The sequence below is a fragment of the Plectropomus leopardus genome, chromosome 15, assembly GCF_008729295.1.
Source record: "Plectropomus leopardus isolate mb chromosome 15, YSFRI_Pleo_2.0, whole genome shotgun sequence".
NCBI classification, from domain to species: domain Eukaryota; kingdom Metazoa; phylum Chordata; class Actinopteri; order Perciformes; family Serranidae; genus Plectropomus; species Plectropomus leopardus.
Window position 1 is genome coordinate 16,273,271 of NC_056477.1, and position 13,968 is coordinate 16,287,238.

A 13,968-nucleotide genomic window follows, 5' to 3' on the forward strand; every position below is an offset into this window, starting at 1 on the left:
TGCGTTCATGTTGTTTTATTCGTAAGATTTAACTAAATAAATAAAAGAAAGGAGTATTTGGGGCACGAGACGGAAAGGGAAAAAAAAAACATCGCCGAGCCACAGGCGCACAGTGATGACGTTTCAGGCATGCTTACATTTTGCGACGCGCTTGTTATTTTTCGTGGAGGGTTCATTTCTGTATAAAGCGTCACCAGAAAACCCAAATTTAGAGCTTTGACAAAATGTCTTTTCACGAAGATGAAAGCTTGGACATCGGATCAGCCGGCCAGTCGAAGTTGGAGAGCTTTCTGTTCAGTAAGAAACATTTAAATACAGTTTATCAGGTTAGCTCTGCTGGCGCACACGTGGGTCTCCTGTGTGATGTTACCACAGTAAATAACATGCTTCCATATTATTACATTTCAGCCAGTGCTCTAACTTACATTTAACAAAAAAAGTTTCTAAAATTACCCTTGTTTTGATGTATCTTCCAGGCTGCGAGCTGTCCTCTAAAGTGCCTTTCTACACTTTCCAAGGAGACGAAGAGGAGGACCTGGAGCACTTCCTTGAACTCAGAACAGTATGTTCAGTTTTTCTATAATCACATAAACTGGGTGCAAAAGTTCTCCACAACTTCAACAGCGAGTTTACAAGCAGGGATAGTGACATGAGGCCAGGAGCCAGCTGCTGCAGCCCCTTACATGTTTCTAGGATTTTAGGACGTTTCCAGGATTATCAGGATCAGAGATACTTTATTGATCCCCTTGGGGGAATTGTTGTTCATTACAGCTGCTCTGATGCCAGCATAGCAAATTAAAGCAAGGTCATTTCTATGATTTTCTCAAATTTTTAGGATTTTACAACATTTATGTTACGGCATTTATCAGATTTTAGGACTTTTCTTGGATTTAAGGATGTTTATGGGATTTAAGGGCATTTCTTTGATTTCAGGATATAGATTTTACCACATTTCTCGGATTTTACATTAAGGGCTTTGCTGGGACGTCTGTCGGGGGGGTGCGGGGGATCTTCCACTAACACTTTTTTTGATAAACAAGCTCTGTTTTTATGTTATTTATAGACTCTGGCACCTTATGTGCACTAAAAATACAAAACCAATACCCAGTGTAAATTATTTATTTACTTATTTATTTTTATTGTGAATTAGAAAATGGTTGGAGGGACCAGATTTGGTCAGTGGGCCGTGAGTTGGGTATAAATGGCTTAAAGTGAAGTTTGTATGTAATTATCCAAGGCTTTTGAACCATACTGCCTTCAAATCATGTAAAAACGTACTTTTTTGGCTGCCAACTCTTTTGATGTATGTCAACTTAATTGTTATGCTTCCTGCAGGTCTGTCTGGGAGAAGGTGCCAAGGAGGAGAGTAATGTGGTGGAGGTAACGGCCATGAACCACCAAGGGAAGACTATTTCAGTGCCAATTGCCAACCTTCACATCAGCTGTCTGCCCATGGTACAGTACAGTGATTTCTTTCTACACGCAGGTTAATGTGCAGCACACATGTCTAAACTGTTACCATCCTTTCCTCAGGTGAGTCTTGGAGAATTTGAGCTGAAAGCCCCAGTGACCATCCGACTCAAAGCTGGGACAGGACCAGTTACTGTCAGCGGGCTACACCTCATCGGTAACACTTACATTTTATTTTTTTGTTTGTTTTTTAATTTGTTAGACATTTAATGGCCTACTGATAATATCTGTCTGTTTATATGAAGATTTTTAAAAGTATCCAGCATTTGATAAATAGGTTACTGCAAAGTACAATGAAATAGTTCAGTGACAATCTCTTTACAAAACATTCGATGTTTTCATCTGACCAGTAACTGCCATTCCTTAAAAAATATCAAGTGAAACAGGCGCACTCTTTTAAAGCGGAAACAATATGTCAATTAGTTGATCAACAGGAAAAAAAAAATAAAATTGCAGCAATTAATAATTTGTTTTATTTAAGCAAAAAGATAAAATATTCTCTTGCTTCAACTTTTAAAAATGTGAATAGTTGTTTTTTTCTGGGGTTTTTGCACAATGAAAAAAAAAAGTTTTTTGTCACCTTGGGCTTTTCTTTAAACAACAATCTAATTTCCAGCATTTTGCTGACAAAAAAAATCAGCACATTTATTGATAATGAAAATAATTGTTTTTGTAATCACTGCAGCTTCAGGTATACACTGCTTTGCAACACTGAAAAAACAAAACGACGCAATTATTAAACAAGCAGCTAATGTGTTGCTTTGTAATACTGGACTATACTTTGTAATACATTAGTAGGTGCCAGACATTTTGCTTCTTTGCATAATGTTATAATTGCTGAAATACAATCAGAGATTTTTTTTATTCTAATGATCCTCAGATACTCAGTATCTTTAATCAGTTTCTCTTCATTTTGACCCAACTACATGAAAGGTTAAATGTATATGTGGGCAATCAATGTCACATTTTCCCCTAATTAAAATTTAAGACCTTTGACACTTTTTAATAAATATTTCAATTAAGTTTTATATTTAGATCATAAATTATTTTAAAATTTACATTTATAAATACTGCATGGATTAAATACCTTTTGCTCTTATTACTGGCTGTAATGAGTGTGTGTAGTTGAATATTACAACCTGTGCATGAGGTCCATTAAGACAGCAGATTAATAAAACCACCTTTCTGGCCTTTATAATTAAATATTATACCAGGATTCAATTCAACACAGTGATTTAACTTTGTCCCCTTTTCTTGTGCAGCCTCACAGGTTGAGGAGTCAGACCTGTCTGATGAGGATTACGAAGATGATGATGACGACGAGGATGAGGAGGAAGACATCACCCCCATTAAACCAGCAAAAAAGAAGCAGAAGCAGTGATCGTTTTTTTGAAAGGCCTCACTCACTAGCTGATATGTTTTTTAAGGAATGACAGGTTATTTTGTACCGGATGGACACATTTTATAAAGCTGCTACTTCCTCTACACAGCCAAGTAAGCGCTTAGTGTGGCGGCTGTTAGCTGAGCCCGCTGTGGGAGGAAGTGACAGCATGACGGGCTGACGCTCTCACCTCTCTGCTCGTCAAGTTTCTCACAGCGAACTGTTGGTCCCTGTGATGTATTAAGACGTTTACTTATAGAAGAACTTTTGCTAATAAATGCTACCCAGTGTTTTGCACTGTATATGATACAGTCACAACTGACATGGATTTATTGCACCAGTGGATTCTGGTATTGTTATAGATACTGTTCTTGTAAAAGTAAAGTCCTTTGTGCATGCGCGCGTGTGTGTGCGCGCGCGCGCTCGTGTACTTTGTCAGACATGACTGACAAGTATCCACATGAATTGTCACTTCAACTGAATGGTGTATTCAGATAGCTTGCGTACAGTTTATTAAATGTTCTCTGTGCGTAAGAGTTTCTCCATTTCTAGTTGTTACAAAAATACTGTTTTCTATGTGATATGTCAGTCATAAATGTGAAGATTTTGTACTTAAAGTGATGCGTTGAGAAAACATTTTGTTTGTGTTTTCATTTGTTTTCCCTTTGAAATCCTATATAAAACAGTAATTTTCAGCCAGTTTATGTTACGAACAGGGTCACATAAATTTAGTGTTCTCTGAAACACACGCAACACATTTAGTGGATTGTAATTTAGACACATGGCAGAAAATCACAATTGTGTTTAAGTCCATTTCAAGTATTTCATAACCACAACACATATTTTATTTTCTATTCCAATGTTTATCACTAAAACATTAATTCTCCATGATTAAATCAACAAAAAAGACAACAGAAAAGACAAAACTCAGCTTGATTACAACTGTGGAAATTATTTTATCTAATTTAATTGAACGTGGCCTGCATTTATAAGCAAATGACCCACACAAACAAAAACATACAGAAATCTCTTGGGGCTAATGTGGCATAACATTTTGTTTTCGTGTTGAGCTCTTGCCCAAAGGAAGAAGCTCACTGAAAAAAACGTGTTTTTGGGCCCTTTCAGGGTTAACTTAGGTGTTTGGGGGTTTTTTTTACGATTTATTTAAATGGTGGGTATGGTGATAGAGATTTTGGGGCTTTTTCTGGTTTGACAAGAAGGTCTATCTCTGTGGTGATCCTCTCCCATAATGTTGTCAGACACTTAGAATAACAATCTGAGTCAGTGTCAGTGGCAAAAACACTTTTAGTGGACGTAAAGTGATGGTGAATTGTTTCAATTTCAAAAAATTGTGTTCCCCATTAGTCACTCACACACGGGAACATATGGAAATAGGCAGGTTGACAATACCAGTGTTGAGAAACTTTGGTATTGTTAAACTTAGATTGGTTGCAAAACTTAATTCAGTTTGATGGGTCCACAAACTCAAAAGAACAATAAGCAACAGAAAACTATAAAACAGAACCATGAGCTACACCAATGAATAAGCAAAAATATTTTCCATGAAATGTTGCACTGATTCTGCATAAAAATATTAACCAAGCTGACAGTAAAGCACCAACAAAGCTTACCTCATTAAATCAGTTTAAGGTTAACAGTTAAAGCTTCCTGAGGACAGACGTATCAGGTAACAGTCTGCATCATCTACTAATACATACACATGCAATCCCATCCGTAAGCAGAAAATCACCATTAGTGAATTACATAACTGAATCATCTGCAGACTGTCAGAGCAGTTCCAGTCTCTAATTAGCCATATGAAGATGACACTTGATCTTCACACTGAGAAGCAATGGAGCTTTTTAACGCTTTGGAACCTGAGCAAATTGTCTTGATTTCTTTCAAAAAATAAAAAAAGGCAATAAGCAACCAAAGAAGAAAATACCCCCAAATTAGCAAGAATTAGTAAGAAAAAAAATTACTGGAAAATTACCTGAAAAAAAGAATAAATAAATAAATAATAAGTAAAAACAGAAAAAATATATAATTATCCTGTAACATGATTTTAAATATCTGATAATCCTACATATAGTTTTCCCCTACCTCTTCTTTTTCCCCCGGACATATGGCCCTCGCTTTTTAAAAAATATAATCTTTCTAAGCCTACAATTTTTTCCTATTTTTGAAAGAAACCACAGCAATCTACTCAGGGTTCAAAGGTTGTGAAGGGATTCTGAAAGCAGCAAAAGAGAAGTGATGTTGCTCCGGTTTTTAAAGGGTTAACTACATATATATATATAATATATATATATATATATATATATATATATATATATAGCTGGAAAGTTACAAATACAGATCTTCCTCATCAGATAACTGTCAGCTGCAAAAAGCCAATAAACCACAGTTACAGTTTGGGAGGGGCAAGCAGGCTGCAGGCTCCATGACGATAATACTGGAGGAGAAACTGGCATGAAAAGAAAGGAGAACTAAAGGGACACTTAATGCCGAAGTTTACAAAAATATTCAATTTCACAATCACTACGTTTGGAGATATATCACTCCACAGGACGTGTATGAAAAACTGTAATTTCTAAAGTAACTAAAGCAGAAGCATTTTGTCCAGCACTCAAGTCAATATTCACCTGCATGAAATCACACCTCTCCTTTCTCTGTGCTCTAATGGGCAGGATGTTGGCGGCACAGTGGGACAGAAGAGGGAAAAGTTGAGGGAGAGACTGATAAACAAGCCACACCGCTGAGCACCAGATGTCCATGAGACAAGTTTTATCCAAACAACTAGTCATGCCAGGTGCTGCCATGGCAACATGAGGAATGACCACCTGTGTGATGCCCTTGACGGCAGCTTTCTGTTAACGAGGAGACAGGACTGAGGGGGAGGCACAAAAACAAGGAGGGTAGGGATGCTTTAATCAGAGGAAGATTAAATCGATGATTTAGCATTATTCATACTCAAGCTGTTACCCTCAATTGTCCCAGGTAGTTGCCATTATTGTGACAACACCATTTCTCCTGGAAGAGAGGGTAACACACAAGACGCATACGATCAAAAGGGTCATGTGACTGATAGCAAATCAATGTGCAACAATGCCCCAGCCAGTTAATGTCACCTTGACGTGGAGCAGGTGCTGCTGCTTCTTATTTTCTGACTCATAAACCACATCCAACTTGGTTAACGCTGAGTGGGAGTTTTGTGAACCTTTACACCCCTTTTTATTGGATGTAGGGGTTTTTTATGGTGCAGCGTCTGTGTGGTGGTGCGTTAAGGCTTCACCCTCATTGTAGAGGTTAAAGCTGAGTTCAAAGCAGTGCTTGTTTCTGTAGCATAGGCAACAACAATCTGGTGGTCAACCCGGTGAAGCACGTTAAAAGACATGTTACTGAAAATAAGGCTTCAGCCGCAGCAAAATCAAATGTCTTGTTGGAAGAGTTCCCCCCATGTCACATCTCTGTCTTACTGAAGTTACCATCATGTCAAACTCCACTGACGCAGTGGGACAGTGGGAGTCGTTCTTTTTTTTTCATGGACACCTTTTGCTTTAAAAGTGCGGTGTATAGGATTTAGGGGGATATATTGGCATAAATGGAATATAATATAATAGGTAGATTCAGTGATTTCTTTTAAAATGACTTCTTAAAATCCACATTTATAGACTTGCCTATGTGATGTTGTCTTTTAATTATTTTAATTATTTTTATACTTTCCACTCTTAATTTGTCTTCTAATTCATCATTTTATCTTTTCTTGTGTCCTTTAACTCTTCTTTTAATTTTAGCTTCTAATTTATCTTTTACTTTCTTTGCCTTGATCCTGCCCATTATTACTATCGTTATTATTTCTATAATTAATAGCTATCGTTACTATTATTATCACTTTTTATTATTATTGTTACTGTATTTTTCTAATATGTCCCTGCCTCGATCCCCCTACATAATTCTGTCCTCACGCTTTTTCTCAGCATTACTACATTGCTAAAATGTTTTAATTTCTGGGCTTACAAGCCTCAGCTTTTCCTGTGTGTCAAAGCACTTTGTGAACTGTGTTTTTAAAGGTGCTATATAAATGAAGTTATTATTATTATTATTATTATTTATTATTATTATTATTATTATTATTATTATTATTATTATTATTATTATTATAGGTCTTCAGTAAATAATCGGCCAGAAATTACACTGTGGTCACACTGGTTCACATTATTGTTTAAACTGTGGCCAATATCAGCCTCCAGTGTGAAGTCATGGCATTGATGCGACCCGTATGTCCAGAAGAACAACAAGACGTCATACACAGCACGCTGTGGATACGGAAGTAAACAAGGAGAAGAAGTCCATACTACACATTGAGGCCACTGATGTGACCGTTTATCGTTAAATTTTTAAGTTATTTTGAGTGACTCCATGGGCAAAAGGAAGAAGCAAGTCAACGTTATTTATTAAGTATTTTTCTACAAAACAGCCCCGGGCAGTGGGTGAATGAGACAGAGAGCTTCTTCAGTCTCTACTTATGGCATTTCACAATGCCAATGTGCAATTTTAGGATTGTCTTGGCAACCCATCGAGGAAAAAAATTGATGCAGACAGACAGACCGATGAAGTTTTCTTATGGTTTTTCTATTTTATAGAAGGATGACGATCTAGAGTGACGTAACAGTCCCGCACTGAATTCCAATACTGATTGAATGGCTGTTCAGACTGCGGTTGTATTTTTTAAAAAAAAATCAAATCTGTGTCTGATTTAGAAACCACATATGAAAGTGGCCCGAATCTGATTTGAAAAGAGCAGATTCAAAATGATTTGTGCTGTTCATGCTGTCATTAAACAATCACATCTGGATCACACAGGGGGGAAAATAATTTCAGGGCCACTTGGGCCCACAGTGTGAACATTGCCAATCCTGTTTTTGTTACCTTAGACCAGCACATCCTAAACCTCTCCTTAACGATTGTCCTGCATGTTTTAGATCTCACCCTTCTGCAACACAGCAGACTGAAATGATCAGCTCGTTATCAAGCAGCTTCAGGAGTTCATAACGAGCAGATCATTTGATTCAGCTGTGTTGGAGCAGGGAGAGACTAAAACATACAGGACTAGTGGTACTCGAGGAGAGGTGCACATCAGTAACTCATCCACAACTTTTAACACGCAGCACCGTCAGTCTTCATGTGACACACTACCCAAAGTACAGTCCAGGGTCAGGTCCAGGTCAAATAATGAGAGACAACAGGGGCTCTGTTATATTATTATGAGGAAAGGGTGCTAACAGGCGCAGCAAGTTATTTATTTATTTTTTTTTTAGGGCGAACAGTGGTGCCCCTCCAGCATGTGGCGCTCTAGGTGACTGCCTATATGGCCTATACCAAAGGCCGGCCCTGATTGGAAAGTACCATGAAGTACAGTGAGAGTAATCAAGTCATTACAAAAGAATCCAACTTTATCTTTGCCAGAAGCTGGCTCATCATGATGCTGAGTCACTAATTTTTAGCTTGTTAAATCACAGAAAAGCTGTTGGCATATGATGAGAAATAAGATAATGCAGCATTGCAGTTTGTGTCTTTGACCAAGCTGCTGAGAGATGGGTTCACACACTGCCAAAACACCACCACTGAAGAACAGCATTATTAAAAAACACCAATATGTCACAAAACAGAGAAGTGTAGATTGCAGCTAATTTCCTGCCTTGCTGAGTTTGGAGATTCTGGCTCACCTGAAATGACGTTCAAAGAGGTTTACAGGCTACTTCACCCATTGAAGGAGTCATATGGTTTCTCAGTGTAGAGCAGCTGCTCTTCAGTGTAATACTGCCCGCTCTAAAACAAACACACACACACACACACACACACACACACACACACACACACACACACACACACACACAAACAACATATCACAGTTCAAAACACTTCCTGCTCATACCGACTGAGTGAATCCATCCAGATATGTGCTCTGGTTGCCAGAGGCCTGTCATCTGTCTACCTACAGCTGTCCACCAGTTTTCTGACTGGAGCCTGGGTGGCATAAGACTGTGGGGACAGTTCAACAAGTCTGCCATACTTCAGAAGTGTTTCAGTCAGCTAGTAAGTGCAATGATTTCTTTTCCTGTCTTTCGTATTTCTTTTCTCTTTCAATTTCAAAGCAGTTCAGGTTCATTATTACAGCCACTTTAGGGAGATCTAGGCTAAAAAGTAAGACCTATTTATGACGTATATAATGTAGCCAATATTGTAGCCTGTACTGTGGGACATAAGTATGAACATTACATATGTTCCTCAGTAAGATGTTGTCTCTTTGCTGTATGTTAGTATGTAATTTAGGACAGTGGATTAATGTACACCAAGTTAACTTAGTTAGTTTTCTGTTGATATAGACTTTCTGCTTTGCTTGCCGACGAGGTTTCACCAGGCAAACACTAATAAACCCACACACACACACACATATATATATAAATATATGATATATATATGATTATAGTGTAATCGTGTGTGTGTGTGTGTGTGTGTGTAAATGGACTCAAAAGAAACCCAAAATACAAGAATTCATAATGTAAATAGAACAATGACAGATAGAAAAGTTGAGAAAACATTAAACATTTTTATTTGACACTTTGGTCGATACTCTTTATATATAGTTTGTCCCGCATTGTTTTGGTCTTCGTTTTGTCATTTTTTTTTTTTTCCTTATGTGTTGTTTGTAGTATCCCATTTCTTTTTTTGTTACATAACTGAAATTGTTAATATTATTGAGCCATGTATGGAACAACTGGAAAACAACGAATAATAAACAAAATAAAGTTCGCCAAGTTCGTACTTGCGAAGTTGTAAGTTCAAACTGGGCAAGCCCACAAACTCCCGAGGACGTGAGGACGTGAGGACGTAATACGCAGCGTGCTTGATGATGCCTACATTATTACACTAAATATCTTCACTGTAGTGTTCACAACAAATGAAATACAATTGTTGGCCTGTTTTCATGTATTCATTTTTAAGTAAGTAAATAAACAAATAAATATTTACGCGTGTATCCTATCGGTCACTATTACAAATAATATGTAAATATTTATATTTCGTGGTTGTTGTGGTTGCCCCAAACCTAGGCTAACTTAGCAATAACGTTAGCTAGTTTACGACGTTAGCTTCGATCCTCACATCTCCGAAAACTCTTAATTTCGAAAAAATAATAACTTACATTAGTGAGTCTTCTGTGTCTACGCCACTGTCGCTCCTTGCTGCGGAATTATGTGATACATGGCTATCCCAAGTCCACAAAAGTGATGTCCCAAAGCGTCCCTCGATTAAACGAGCGGGTAAAGCCACATCCGGGTATTTGGACCGTACTTTGTTTTGAATTGGGACGGCGCGTGGGCTGCGACTGATGACGTTTCACGTGAGCACACTAGGGAACACAAGTATGGTCAAGAAGATTGAGAAAGTGAATTGCTATTTTTATTAATTACATCTTGAAACTTGCTCCCATTTATCTTGCAATTTTACACATGTGCTGTGGAAAGACTTAATGTATAGTTGATAACATTCTCTCAGATTTTAATATTTACTACTATACTTATTTTGCTATTAGTAGCCTACTGTGACAATATATATGAATAATTACAGAATATGCTAGGAGTTTTTGTCTTGTATTCTGTATTGAGCTTTTTTAATGTTTTTTGTTTGTTGTTTTTATCATTTTTATTGATATGCTTTATACATTTCTCTCCTCTAATGATGGTATGTGTATTTACTGTTACCATGCAAAGAAACCCATTTAGTATCTGATGTTTGTGCTGAGACAATTGGCTGCATAACACAAGAATTTCCCAATTTGGGTTAAATTAAGTGGCCTAAATCTATATATCCATCTATATAATTTTGAGTACATTAACTCGTTTATAATAATTTCTACTGTATCCTTTTCGATTAAAAGTAAAAATATTCATTTTAAATGTTTTAGAACAAAAACTACAAAGCTGCAACAACAGCAATGAGGGAACCATTAACTCTACATTGTAAGCAGTACTTGAGTTGAGATATTTTATTAGTTTCCACCTCTGACACTTGCATGTGTCACTGCAGTGTGGTCTAAAGTTACTATGGCAACAGCTGAAGCACGCCACTGTACAATCACTTGATAACTGAATACAGCTGTTCTCCACAAGGGGACTCTGACACGCCTGCCATATTCATATATACAAACTGGTACCATTCACCTGCACACACACTTCCTGTCATCGCTCATTTCACTTACATACGATTTCCTTTCAGCTGAAACTCAACAGAAGAGTGGTTTATGTTACAACGATTTCCACAGGCGAAAATAGACATGGAGATCAATAAACATTGGCCACGGATCTTTGTCTTTGATGTTTTTGCACCGTGTGTGTGTGTGTGTGTATATATACACACTGCTATCCTGGACTGGAGTTTTGGCACTGATTTCAAAGGCCTTATCAGATGAAGGTTACCATGCTGCATGGTTGATGAATAGCCGCTCTGTATGCATTATGCTGTATATGTCCTTGTTCCTGTCTGTGTTTCTGTGAGGGTTGCTAAATCCAGACAAACAGCAATGATTGCCACTCATTTATTCCACATACTATGATACTTAAGGCTGCTACATCAGCCACTTTTAACATCCACCACTGAACTGACGAGACGGTTACACAGCTTTCAAGCTGTGCAAATGTATTGGGACTATGTCAATAATATCCATCAAAGGCCTGAGATACAGAGGAAATCTCCACCCTCGGCCACTAGCTATATATCACTCGTCTCAGATGTTTAGTGGAGTGGGGTGATAAAGTTTCTCTTAGTCAGTTGGAGACTTTCTTTATTTTAGATGATTACTTTCACCTGACCCTTATGTGTCTGTATTGACCCTGTTTGATTATGCAGTCTTGCAGTCAGTGCAAAATAGTGAATCTACAAAGCCCTTTTCTTTCATCCTAAGAGACTGACATTAAATCTAAGATGATTTAGGGTGGATTTTTCCTTTGTAAATCCAGTGTGTAGGATTTAGGGTTATCCATTGGCAAATAGTATTTAATATATTTATAACTACGTTTTCTTTACGTTTTCGTGTATGATCATACGAAAATAATAATTTTTTTGTTTTTGTCACCTCAGAATGAGTCGTTTATCCCTACATATGGAGACTGCTATGTTGCTCTAGCCATGGTTAGATTACTAGCACCTGTGCCCGCCTACTGGGCACAGGTTGCCAATAAACCTTACTGCTCAATGCCAATAAATCCTACACACTGGACCTTTAAGACATTATAGATGTGTGTAAAAAATCCTTTTTCTTTAAAACATCCTCTGCTGGGTGCAGCAGCGTGGATCTGTTGTTACGATGTGAATGTTGCGAAGCTATTACTGACATGTCAGGCTGCAAACATCTGTTACAGTATCAACATTTCATCAAATGTAAATATTCGCGGAGAATTATAATAAATGCTGGGCAAGAAAATGTGTGAATATAAGAGAGAGAGAGAGTGCCCACTGCAACTCCAACAGTACATTTAGCCAATGACTAAAGCACACAAACAACAGCTGCACAACAGCTGACAGTTCCCCATGCATTAAAACACACACACACACCCACACACACACACACACACACACACACACACACACACACACACACACAAACACACAAAACAGCCTCACGTCCTGTTGCAGGCAGGGGCGTGTTGTACTCATGCATATACAGCTCCAACACACCTGCCACAACAGAGCACAGCTGTCAAGTGCATCACCCTTTACCATATATGCAACCTCACTGAGCACACACACACACACACACACACACACACACGAGCTTACTCCTGCACATATATGAGAAAACACAGTAACTGGCTGAATGTGCGCTGACACCTGAGCACACATTCACCCATGCAACAGGATTTGACTCTTACCAAACTGCACACAAGGTGACACAAACCAAACACACTCAAAGCCGTACAGCTTCTTTCAAGCTCAATGTCTGTGCTAAAACAAAAACTGACAAATTAATAGAAGTCTGAGTGACAATCTGTAGTAAGCATTCAAAAAATATTGCTCCAAATATTTTTGCTTTACTATTTTTAAACTAAAAAAAGACTTTTAAATGTCTTCTTTAACATTTAAATCCCTGATTTTAATGTTTTTACAGTTTAAAAATGGCCACATTGACATAAACATGCATCCATGAGTGATATTATTTATATGGATGAAATTAATGGTATGGCCTCCTTCAGGATATCTGCTGTATGTTTTATTAATAACACACACAGAAGGAACTGTGCTCAAGGGGAATGCTAATAGGCTTCCACACACAATAAATGTCAGATTCATGCCACACTGTAACTAAACCCCAGCTCCTCCTACTCCGCCTCATGTGTTCACTGCTAAAGGGAGCCAGGTATCAGACATTTTAGCATCCAGTCTCTCGAATTTGAACAAAGAAAGAAAAAACAGACTAGATGAGAGAAAAAAGAGAACGAAACAGGAGGGCAGAACATTTTATAAGCCATAAATAAGTGATGTGCCTCAGTTGCTCTGTATTTCCCCCCCTTCTCTAACCATTCTCCTCTCCTCCCTCTTTAAGCCCTCCACCCCGCCCCTCAGCTCACTCCATCTATCTCACTGTCTAGCTGAGGGGGAGGGGAATGATGAAAGGAGTATGAGTGACAGATAAGTAGATGACTATGCTGTCCCAGCCCTCATTAAAACTCTGCGCTTATATCATCCGCCGCTCAAACCCTCCTCCTCCACCTCCTCCGCCGAGTCGAGCCCCAGCAAATGATATCCCGGGAGAGGAGGGGAGAGAGAGAGAGAGAGAGAGAGAGAGAGAGAGAGGTGAGGGGAGGGAGGTGCTGCTCATCAGTTATTCCTGTTCTCTGACCTAACTTGACAATGAGCTCCAATAATGAGACAAAGAGGGATGAGACAGAGATTTTGCCAGAGACCAGGATGTTGACAAGGAAGTGAACTGTTCTAAATTGGCAGATAATGGGCCTGCTGTGGCGTAGTCTGCAACAAATCATTGTCCGAACCTCCTCCACCATGTTCTGAGATTCCTGTGAATGCAGTAGATCTCAAAGATGTGGTCATCCAGTGTC

At 38.3% G+C, this 13,968-nt stretch overlaps 1 protein-coding gene across 1 annotated transcript; it reads left to right on the forward strand.

The window, feature by feature from the left end:
- The first annotated feature begins 122 nt into the window (after nt 1-122).
- On the forward strand, nt 123-3,485 carry npm3 (nucleophosmin/nucleoplasmin, 3). Its single transcript, XM_042502488.1, has 5 exons — nt 123-297; nt 477-562; nt 1,336-1,455; nt 1,534-1,627; nt 2,733-3,485. The coding sequence occupies exons 1-5, from the start codon at nt 225-227 to the stop codon at nt 2,849-2,851; spliced, it is 492 nt and encodes a 163-aa protein (XP_042358422.1). The 5' UTR covers nt 123-224; the 3' UTR covers nt 2,852-3,485.
- The last annotated feature ends 10,483 nt before the right edge of the window (nt 3,486-13,968 follow it).